Genomic DNA, 12,393 nt, shown 5'->3' with positions numbered 1-12,393 from the left:
ATTAGTTACTGTCGCACATCCAAATCGGGAGGGGGTATAAGCTTATATATCCGGGATACTTTAATTTTTACACAAAATACATATGAAACAATGTTTTTCGAAAATATCTCATGCCTAATAACATTACCTAATAATACAACACTTAATGTTCTTGCTTAAATCAAATAATCACCAAATCTTAGTAAACAATCTTTTACAAATGAGCTTTCTTCATTACTAACCAAACATTCGAACCGTAATGAAAATATGTTAATATTTGGTGATATAAATATTGATTTGCTAAATTATATTGACGCTATAACGATCAACTATGAAAACACTCTTTCAAATAATTATTTTACTAAATGTATCAGTGACGTTACGAGGGAAGCCATAGCTAAAGGTAAAGTGACACGTACGTGCCTGGATCATATATTTGTTAGGTATATTAATAAGCACAAAGACACGGACATGCTACGTGCTTGTGTATGTGACTTCATTATTGCTGATCACTTTACAACAGGTGTGAGCATTCCATATTATAAAATGAATAAACGTATTGTAAATGAAGTACGGCAGGTCTCAATTTTATCCCAAAAACGTATAGATTGCTCTATTAGAAATTATAACTGGAGTGCTTTACTACAGACAAACGATTGCACTAATTTATATAATCAAATAAAATCCAATTTTAACGAATTATATGAAAATAGTAGATTAATTATAGATGTCAAACCTAAAGCTCGACCTTGGATAATAAAAGAATGGATGACCGAAGATATTTTATCACATATTAAAAAAAAAGATTTTTTATTTAAACGATGGAAAAATTCACCAACAAATACAATTTATGAAAAACAATATAAATCATTTCGTAATTATGTCACCAAATTAATAATCAAAAATAAAACGGCATTTTATAATGATAGATTTAAGCATCATTTTACAGACAGCAAAAAAACCTGGGATGAAATAAATAAAATTCTAGGACGTAACACAAAGAGTAACTGTGATGATGTTATATCTAGATATATGCTAAAAGATCAATCCGTGGAAATTGTGACAAACCAATTTGTAAACTATTTTTCAGACAGCATTTCTTCAATGGTACACAAATGTGATTTTAGGGCATCAAATATCGTCCCGCTAGAATTTCAACATAGCTTATATATACCACGAGCGTCACTCGCAGACATAGTGAGCATAGTGAAGCTCCTCAAAAATTCAAAGTCTCCTGGTATAGACAACATACGAATGTTTGACATAAAAAGACACATAGATATCCTAGGCCCTATATTAACACATCTAATTAACATAATTTTAACTCAGGCTGTAATACCGGATGAGCTGAAGTGTAGTATTGTCAGACCTATTTACAAAAGTGGAAAACATACCGATATAGGAAACTATAGACCGATTAGTATACTACCAGCTATAGAAAAGATTCTCGAAAAATACTTATCTTTAAAACTAACTAAATACTTGGACTGTTTTTCTATAATAGATCCCAATCAGTATGGTTTCCAAAAAAAAAAAAGTACCGAAATGTTACTACAGGATTTTTCTAATTTTATAAATAATGAATTGAATAACAAAAGACATGTTTTGGTACTGTTCATAGACAATTCTAAGGCATTTGATACTATAGATACGACGAAATTGTTAAATATTTTGGAGGCAATAGGGGTAAGAGGAAATACACTCAAACTTTTCAAAAACTTTTTAACCAACCGCCAAATCAAGGTAAAAATATCAGATAAATTTAGTGAAATAAAAAATGTCAAAACTGGAGTTCCACAGGGGTCAATTTTGGGACCAACATTTTATATTATCTTTGTATCTCTTATGACAAAAAATTTTTCGTTTGTTAAATATTATGTATACGCTGATGATACTGCACTTGTCATATCCCATGAAAATTTATCTTTTGCAATGAAATTGTTGCAGCAAGACTTTATTTCTTTATTAAGGTGGTCACATGATTATGGTTTACTAATTAATTCTAAAAAAACAAAACTGATGCATATAAGATCACCACATGCCAAGTATAGCGAGGCACCTCTAATCATATCTCACTCTTTTGACTGCATTCACAACAATATCACACAGCCCTGTGCGTGTACAAATATCCAACTGGTTAACCACTATGTCTATCTAGGAGTTACAGTAGATTGTAACATGAAGTGGGATGTACACATTTCAAAACTGTGTAAGCGCCTTCGGTCTATTGTAGGTAGACTGTATAAAATAAAATATTATGTGCCTTTAAAAACTATGAAATTGATTTATCTGTATCTTGCAGAATCTACCGTAAGATATGGGATAACTTCATGGGGTCAATCGTGCAAAACCAACATAAAACATGTACAAATGATTCAAAATGCCATGGTAAAGTTGTTAGTAAGCAAAACCGTTTATAACCAGAGGAGAGACATTAGTATTATGTATAAATCAATAAATGTATTACCGATTCGTGCCCTTATGTGGCAAAAAATTGTATTACAGCATATATCTGACAGTCCGTATAAAACAATGGTGGATCATGTACACAATACACGTTTCATACAAAATAAAGGAATGAAAGTACCTGTGTTTCAAAACAAATATGGTCAAGGAACTCTTGAATACACAATACCTTTAATTTTTAACAAATTGCCATATGAATTAAAAGAAAATTGCTCCATTAGTAAATTCTCTTTAATATTAAAATCATGGCTACTAAGGAGTAACCTCATGTATTAAGACTGTTTTTTTCCCCACAACACTATTTCTGTATTTTCAAATTTAAGGTATTACACAATTTTTTATTTATTTTTTTTTTTTGTTTTTTTTTGTAGAAATGTATGTATTACTTCGCTAAAGCGTTGATGATTATTTTAATTTTATGTACTATGCTAATATTATAGGTGCAACTAATCTCCTGCTGACAAGCTACTTGCAGTAGCTTAGCGGGTATAAATAATATTGTATGTAATCTTTATACAAAAAAAAAAAAAAAAAAAAAAAGATAAGAAATTCTCCCGCTTAATTTTATTTAAGAAGACTGGCCTCTGTAAAGCTGATGAAATCGAATAAAGCACAGTTAAAATTTACGTATTTGAAAAGGTATTCACCAACCAGCTCATTTCAAAATTTGATAAAGGCAATGGTTTGACTCTCTGTCGAGTTTGCTTACTACTACTACTACTACTTGACAGCTGGGTACAGATAGTAGGTGTTGATACATGTTCTTTTAGTAAAAGGTGTTTCTCCAAAATTTAAAATCAAATATTGCTTTAATCAAAAATTAAAAAAACTGAATATAAGGTACTTTTAATCTTTTTATATTATATAGGTTTTTATATTATATAGTTCATTAAACACGTGTTTTCCACTGCAAAAAAATCAGTTGAATGAATTCTCATACAATTTGAAAATTAAAAAGAAAAAATATTAAATATATAAATACACCTATAATGTAATTTTAGTGCATGATTTTTTTATGTTTATAACAAGAAACCTCAGGAACTTGAGTCAGCTTAATAACCGTCTTACTATGGGGGTATTCCGTTGAATATTTATTCAGAAAAACTGGTTTCTTTTGTAGTTGTACGCATAAGAATTTATAAGTTTTTGTTTGTATTCTGCAACTAGGTGTTGGAATGTTCATTGTTGAATTAATATAAACACAAATTAACATAATTCTGAAAACAAAATGATACTAATTATTATTTTTTTGGTAAACTAATGTTTTAAGACAAGGTTTTTTTTTATGCATAGCACAAAGGGTAACAATTATTTTACAAGCAATAATTATTCGCCTGAAACACTCATCCACATTGAAAAATCTCCTGATAAAAGATACATGACGCCAACGGTAGATGAGATGTCTCCTTTTTCTTTTCAAAGGATAACCATCCACATTGTTTATGCTTCTATCTCTATCGCACGCATTATGATTTATGTGAGAGTTGGAGATACATACATTCAGAATAACAGTTCCGTCCATCTGACACAGCAACGTTATGCGATAATGGTCTTTAGAGGAGGGTATTTTAGAGCTCACTATCCCATGCTTATACAATGTATCTTGCATTTGGTTATTCCCAGTGGGCAATGGTCATTTTTCAAATCGGTGAAATGGGTTTTATTGAGAGGCAGAATGACAACAAAGGAGCCGCATGTCGGAGCATAAAAATGGTTATTTTTGACAATTATATTTTGTGCTGTAAAACTTTTTAAAAGGGTAATTATTTTGTTGGGGGATTATATTTTGGCCCTTTTTAGGCGGGAAATCCTTTAAGGCGGGAAACATATTAAACGGGAAAAAAAGGCGTATTTTGTATGGGAATTTTTCGGGGTTGAAAAAACTGAACTTCTTAGACGGGAAAACATATTAAACGGGAACTTCTTAAGCGGGTTCCACTATAGTCGTAATTTTATTATTTTTACTTTTCAAATCTGATATACTATTCCCAGGCAGAGATTGCACGTCATTAACGATCCACCTAAAAGCCGTCCATAAAAATCGTCATTCTCACACGTTTTGTATTAAAACGAAAAAGACAGAAAATAACTAGAATTTCTATGAAGCATTTAATTTTTTTTTTGCTTGTTTTTTCAACTGGCTACAAAATGTATATATTTTTTACATTAATCCCACAGAAGACGCACTGAGGAAAATAATTTCAGGGCCTACGTCATCTTTAGGGATGCTGTGTGGAGGGTCTTTTAATTTTTAGGGAAGGAAGGTGACGAAGTTCTGGGAATGAAAAAGGCATTAGGGGTGGGTAGGAATCTGGGGTTCAGTTTGTCCAGGAGTGCCGGACGTATGAACTCATCCCTCCCAAGGCGTTGAGTGGAGAGTGTCCAGCTAGAGAGGTCAAATGGTCTCCCTCAACTGGTCTCTTGCGATCTGGCCTGCCACGCAGTTGGTGGCCAGACGCATCCGCCACAAGACCCGGACAAACCTCACCACAAGAATCTGATGGTTGACATGGTTATAATGTCGGCTCAGCACATATCTTTAACCCTTCAGAACTTTCATCACTTTTGTACACTTTGTAATGTTTTTTGTGTATTTAAAATGCGCTATATACATTTTATTTTTCCGTAAAAACAAATACTGTTTTAGAAACTAGATAAAATTATCTTTCGGGTGTATGCATTTAAAATAAACATTACTATTTCTAAATAATAAAATTTTAATATCAAACGTCAAAAATGTTGTCATAAACGCTAACCACATTTTTACTTAAATTTTAACTCCAAACAGAAAAATTGAAAAAACTTGATATTTCAAAAACACGTTCTTTTTGTTTGGAGAATTTGTAAGAAAACTGTACCTTCACTTTTATCTCGTTCATATAATAAAAAATAAGAAATAAATTTTCAAGTTAAACCGATTGTTACGATAGCGGCGCGTAATATTAAATATACATTTTGGCTATTTTTATTAACAAATTCCAGCATTAAGTTTTTGCGCATGATAGAAAAAAAGATAAAAATACTTTTATTATATACGGATGTCCGGTCATATATGACCCACAAAAGCTGGACGGGTTAAATACGTATATAGGTTGTTTTGTGTTTGCGAAAACATACTACTGTCTTCGGTGCTTTAAAATGACAATGATTGCAATCTATTTGTATGCAGATTTAATTTACGAGTTGATTTCTGATAAAGTTCCTCTCTTCAATGAGCATGGGTCTATATATGTATAGTATTTATTTACAACTGTCAGAGTAAACGCACTATTCATGGGCCCTATAAGTTCTGGGAAGGAAAAGGGTATGAGGGGTGGGTAGGAATTTAGGGATGAGTACGTTCAGTAGTGACGGACGAGTGAATATATCCCTCTCATTGCGGTGCAAGGCGAATGGTCGAGAGATCAGTTGGAGAGGTCAAAGGCTCTCCACAAAGCAGCCTCTCCCGATCTGGCACGTCACGCAGCTGGTGGGAAGGCGTATCTTGAACACACCTCACCCGATGAACCCGGGAAACCCTGCTGAGTCACCAAATGTAGCGAACCACTCTGTCGAACATTAGAACAAGTCGTAGAAACGTTTCTGACTATGCACCGGTGTGGAAGGGATCAATGTCACTAGTTTTAGGGAGCATCATCACCTCCCTTGAAATAACGGTAAAACAAAGACGCATTCCCGCCTGATGTCTATATTGCAATCCGTTTGTTAACACATTGTTTGCGGGAGACGCTTAAACGCGTCTTTTGCGTACTGTTTGCAGAGAGCGGGAGACGCTTAAAAGCGTTTTTCGTATTTGTACACTATTGGTAAAGCGCGGGAGACGCCAAAATGCGTTGTTTTTTTTTTTTTTTTTATATTAACTCTACACAGGAGGCCCTGAAGAAAATAATTTCCCTCAGGGCCTATGTCATCTTTGGGGATGCTGTGTGGAGGGTCTTTTTGTGGAGAGGAAGGAGTGAACATGGATCTTAAAGAGCCCATGTTGTAGGAGGGAGGAAACACAGAGGCCGGCAGTTCGTTCCACAGCCGAGCTGTTGAACTTAAGAACGGATCGTAGAAGCGACCCATTCTCATGTGACAAATGTCAACCGTGTACAAATGTTGGGCGCGCGTTTGGCGTGTATCCCGACTACGCACCGGTGCCGAAGGGATCAATGACGCTAGTTCCTCAGAGCATCTTCCATTGTAATACCGATAGAACAAGGACAGCATACCTACCTGACGCCTGTGCTCTAAAGATTGCAGTCCGCTTGTTATCTATCAAACGGACCGCCAGTTTTTGCACAGAGTCAAGGGTTTTTTTCAGGTATTTAGGGGCTCCGGACCAGAGATGGCTGCCAAATTCGACAGTAGGGCGCACTTGCGATTTGTACAGGGTCAGCAGTTGTGTACTATTAAAGTATCTGCGGGCCCTGTACAGTACGCCCAGCTTCTGAGAGGCCAACTTTACTCTGGCTTCGATGTATGAATAAAAACGAAAGAGTCGTTATGCCAGCAAATTGGACAAGCGACATTTTAAATCGTTGACTGAGGTGACAATTCATCGATGGAAGGCCTGTTCGGAAGATTGCTTCCGTTGAAGGAGACTAGATTATCATTTAGATCCCTTTTAGACGTAATCAGTAATCTTTTAGACGTTGTACACTTAGAGTAACAATATATTACGATGATATTATGATGTTGGTTACCCTGTTAAGTAAAAATAATGCGTCAGCTCTCGTGAGACGTGTACCAGGTACCTGGCAATTCGTGGAATTAGGGTCGGGTGGCCGGCCGACTGTGGTCATAAAACATGCACTTGAAATAAAATAACTGTAAGATAAATGATTCGTTTTTTTTTAAATCTTTACATTTCTTCAGTGTTAAAGCGATATTGTTTCGTTCAAGACGTTCTCTATTTTCTTTTCTGCCTACATTCCGCTTTAAAAATTTCGTACAAAGTATTTGTGTGCTGTGCTAGAAAAGTTATTTGTTACATATTTGTTAGTTATTTGTTACATAATAAAGGGATATTTTTTCATAAAAATAACCTATAAAAATGGACTACGGTAATGATAATCGATTACAATAAATATATGAAAGGCGTTGACCAAGCAGACAAATATCTTTCGTATTATTCTATTTTACGAAAAACCATTAAATGGACAAAAAGGCTAGCGATGTATATAATACATTGTGCATTATTCAATTCGTTTGTTGTGTACAACTCCGTAAAAGAAAGTAAAATAAAATATAAACAATTTTTTAAGAAAATCGCAGAGCACTGGGTGGCTGATCAGATTTCGTCAGATAATAGTCAAGACCCGGAACCAACACCATCAACATCTGGTATCTGAAAATAATCTTCAAAATCTGATCCTCCAGGAAGACTATCGGTGGATATGAGAAAACATATATTGAAAAAGATTGAAGGCCCTGTTAAAATTAAGAATCTACGAAGGCGATGTCGTGTGTGCGCGGTACACAAAATACGTAGCGAAACCCGGTACATGTGTAAATTCTGTGATGTACCTTAAGGGAATTGTTTCTAATGATTTCATACTTTCAAACAATATTAGTGTTTAGTGGTGTGTATTTTACAAAATATATATACTATGTTGAATGTGCATAAAATGACTAAATCGACAATGCGACAAAAGTGCAGTTTTTTTCAAATTTATATTTTAACTTAAATATCATAATTGTTTATCCAAAAATATAAAAATTTGTGACCAGATCATAATGAAAGATTTCGAATAAGGTAAAATACTGAAAATTTTATTTAAATTTGATCAATAGTTCAGAAGTTATAACGGTAAATTTTGGATAGGGCCTGACACGCTTATTACGAATAATTTTTAGAAAAAAACTTTATATTCGCCTTAATTACTATAAAAGAAAACTTTTTGCATTTCGGGCGGCGGAAAATTATACATTTTGATTTTCAATTGCGTAAAACCAAAATTCACTTCGCGAATCGATGTGGCGACAGCGCGCCGCCATTAGGAACGCACTGTTATGTTGGTATCACTGATGCATTAACAAGAGCTAAATACGACCGTTGCTATCTTCGTGGGATACCGAGGTTTGTGTAACATGGTTTGTGATACAACATAAAGTGCCCCTTAATAACGCCTGCTCGCGTCAAGGCAAGAAAAACATCCCAGTTTTCAAGTAGTTTACCGGCTACGCTAGGTTTGTGTAACATGGTTTGTGATACAAATCCATTTGTATTCCACGAAGTTAGCCATAGTCGTATCTACGCAATGTATCAGGGATACCAACATAACAGTGACGTACCTAATGGCAGCTGATTGCCGCCGCATCGATTCGCGAAGTGAATTTTGGTTAACGCAATTGAAAATTTAAATTCATATTTTTCCGCCGCCCGAAATGCAAAAAGTTTTCTTTTATAGTAATTAAGGCGAATATAAAGTTTTTTTCTAAAAAATATTCGTAATAAGCGTGTCAGGCCCTATCCAAAAATTACCGTTATAACTATTTTACATGAAACGTAATTTTGCGCGCGAACATGATAAAAAATGCCCGCTTTAGGATAGGAGAATCCAACGGACCGCCGTAACGAGATGAAACAGGACAAGATAAAAGTGTAGGTTAGGTTAGATTTGTTGTGGTTAGGTTAGTCTCACGATTGTCCCATGTTTTGATCGGAGACACTGAGAATGTGAATGAAGCAAGTCCATGACAGAATGGTCGTTCATCTCTGTCTATCCCTGCGTGGAAACTGCGTGATTATCAGTTAGGTAGTTATTTTTAGGTTATGTTAGGTTTTTGTTACTTTTCTACAATTTTTTCAAATAAATTACCTTTATGTTGCATATTTCATGTAAATGTCGTATGGAAACGTCATTCATTGTGTTCATTTTAACCGAAGTTCGCCAACACGTTCTACACACGCCATTTTCCGAAAACTTTTCATATAACTTGTCTATAAACTGTTCTGAAGTCATTGCAGAAACATAATATTTTCACTAAACTTTATCAAAACACAATAATCTTCGAATTATTACTCTACCAACGACAGTGACAAGCGGTGACAAAAGTGACAGTCCTCACAACGACCGGGTTGCCAATGCATTTGTTCTAAAACACCCACAATAAATGTTCAAATTCCCCACAAGTCCATTTACCTAAAAATGAAATAAAATTTGATAGAATACGCATTTTTTATTATCTAATTTTGTGGGTTACCGTTTGTTGCAGGTACCACGAGTTATATTATTATTTTGTGCACCTAATTATTATGTTGACCACAAATAAAATGTTATTTTTATTAAGTATCAATTTAAGTCATTCTTTGATAGATCCGTTGTAAACTCTTTCTCTTTTTCTTATAAACGTCGCATTCAGCAGAGGGTGATTACACAATATGATATACTACACAAATTTAGGTTGAAGTTGTTCTAACTCCAACATATTATTTGGTGACCCATCGGTCAGCGCCAAAGATATTAGAAGAACGAGATGTGCTATGAGCAGTTCATACTGTGTGGAATTGTTTTGCCGAGTGTCGCCGGTTTTGTTCACCAATACTACTGCACACCTTCTCTTACGCTAAGGTATCCTAACTAATACATAGAACAGATTTATGTGCGTACACGTCCCGATACCGTTCAAAGTACCCTAATTAGGTAGTACTCCGGCTACGGTCCGGCGGCCAACATAGCATATCTCGTTCTTCTAATATCTTTGGTCAGCGCTGTTTTGATTTTTGGCATTTTAGCGGTCGTTAAATGAAGATTCTCGGACCGTTTCAGATTATGATCAAGCTAAGTACCTACTCGTATTTACATGGTCAATGTGAGGTGGATTAAGTATCGTTTTTTTTTTATTTAGGCTTCAAAAATAGATTTTTTTATTTTTTATTTTTTATTTTACTGTCATATGGGCTTTTACAAACATATGATAAAATCTACATAATAATTCACCTAATTTGCATTCAAAATTATATAGAACCCACGGAGAAAAAATTATATAGAACCCACGGAGAAAAAAAGGCTTACTAAGCCTAATTAGGCTAACCTTAATTGTTATTATTATTATTTTAAAGGTATTTTATTTTTATTTATTTATTTTTTATGAACATTTACAGACTATTAACATGAAAAAGTTATTAGATAAGCGCTGCAAAAAGCGTAGATGTCAACAGTCTACTTAAAAATGTTCACATCATGCACAGTTTAAGTATCATTATACTCAATGTATTAACAAAAAATATTAACAGCAAAACGTGAACAAAGGCAACAAAAGAGATATTGAAAACAAAACATACATATCAATATATGATCCAAAAAATAAAAGCAAAAAAAAAAACAAATAGAGTAAATAACAAAAAAACATTCACAATCTATTGCTAATTTTCTTTTTAAGGCGAAGCTTAATGCTAAATCACTATTTTGATTAATCTTTATAAGGAATTGGTGTACATTATGAATACCAAAAAATATGCTTTAGATAAATTGAAGATTTTCCTATCGTTTCGCTTGAGTAGAATACAAATAAAAAAATAAATTACTCAATAAAAAAATATAAATGTAACATACTAAAAAAAAAAAAATTCCAATCGAAATGTATGAAAGCGTAAGGGCAACAACTTAAAAAAATACAGTATTATAGTTAAGATTATCTGTGATAGTTTCATTTGATTGACTTTTTTGCTTTCTTATAAAATTATTTACAAAATAAATAAAAACCAGTTATTCAATCGATTTTAATGCCTATTACCTTCAATATAAAGTAAACCAAGAATATGCATATTTTCGGCTTGTAGCTTCCTCTAAATAAGCGAGACTATTTGCATTTACGAGTACATATTTTCTGTTACATTCAATATAATTGTACAGACGACATTTTCGAGATAAAAGGATATGTTATTATAGCCTCTTTGTAACACATTTATTGACACATCTACAATGTGTGCGAAAGTATTGCCAACTGCATGCAATCTAGGTACAAGCAAGTGTATAAACGACTCGCATCTTATATTATTGTTGTTACTAGTAGTTCTAGCTGGAATGTTGAAGGTGATTAGACTCAGTAAATCAGTGTTGTCTATAGTGCCATTATATTTAAAGTATTCCATTCTAATTTTAAAAAAAAACTACAATGAAATAAATCGGAGTAACTTTCTCACAATTATTGTGAACACTATTTTTCAATATGGTTGTATATTAAACATTATGTAAAAGCCGAACGGGAGTAAATAAATAAACGAGAAATTCACAGAATCTCCGTATTTTCCACACAAAAAGGTTCTCCCCGCAAAAAAAAACAATTCTTTAAAAATCATACAAATTCCCCGCATTTGGTAGAATTCCCCACGAACTGGCAGCCCGGGTGACTACCGCTCGCAAAAACTAGAGCTGGTCGATATGTCTAATGTCTACTGCTGTCCCAGCTACAAGGAACCGGTTTCTTTTCTGTCACTAGAACCACCGTCGATATTATTTATTTAGAACCCGGTATTTTTGGGCCAGGTTCCTTGTGGAATATCTATAAAAAATTAGAAAAATAGAATAACAAAAAAGCGATAATTTTTTTTATATCAATTTTTCACAGAAATTCTCCAGTCTCCCCTCCCCCTTCTCAACCGTATCTTTTATTTTTGAGGAACCGGTTCCAAAAACATCTGGATAATAAACCGGTTCTTACAGTAACTCGAACGCAGTCACATTCCGTTTAGGTATCAACTTTAAATTAGAAGTTGAAATCTTTACCGTACATTGAATTTGCTTTAATTTCGAATCTGTATATCAATATTACAGGTCTATCCAGTTCGGTATTTTCCTTGCCTAGGTACAAAACGATTTTAGCTGATTCGAACGTCAGCTAATCTACTGTGTGGGTGAACTGTACCGTTTGTCATATTATGCCTATCCTTCGTCAAAAAAGTTTATCATATTATGCCTAGCCTTTCGTCAAGTAAGTTTGTCATATTATGCCTAGCCT

General features: G+C 33.9%; 1 protein-coding gene across 1 annotated transcript in view; it reads right to left on the bottom strand.

Annotated features, from left to right (window-relative positions):
- LOC149416472 (uncharacterized) overlaps positions 1–9,478 on the bottom strand; it is a 33,100-nt gene extending 23,622 nt beyond the window's left edge. The window contains exon 1 of the mRNA XM_089641712.1: positions 9,252–9,478. Within this exon, the coding sequence (XP_089497838.1) occupies positions 9,252–9,395 (144 nt within the window). The 5' untranslated portion in view covers positions 9,396–9,478. The remainder of the gene's footprint in view (positions 1–9,251) is intronic.
- Between the last annotated feature and the right edge of the window lie 2,915 nt (positions 9,479–12,393).

The sequence above is a fragment of the Hesperophylax consimilis genome, chromosome 17 (genome assembly GCF_061612785.1).
Source record: "Hesperophylax consimilis isolate HC1 chromosome 17, BYU_Hcon_1.0, whole genome shotgun sequence".
NCBI lineage: Eukaryota > Metazoa > Arthropoda > Insecta > Trichoptera > Limnephilidae > Hesperophylax > Hesperophylax consimilis.
This window is presented reverse-complemented; position numbering and strand designations above follow the sequence as displayed.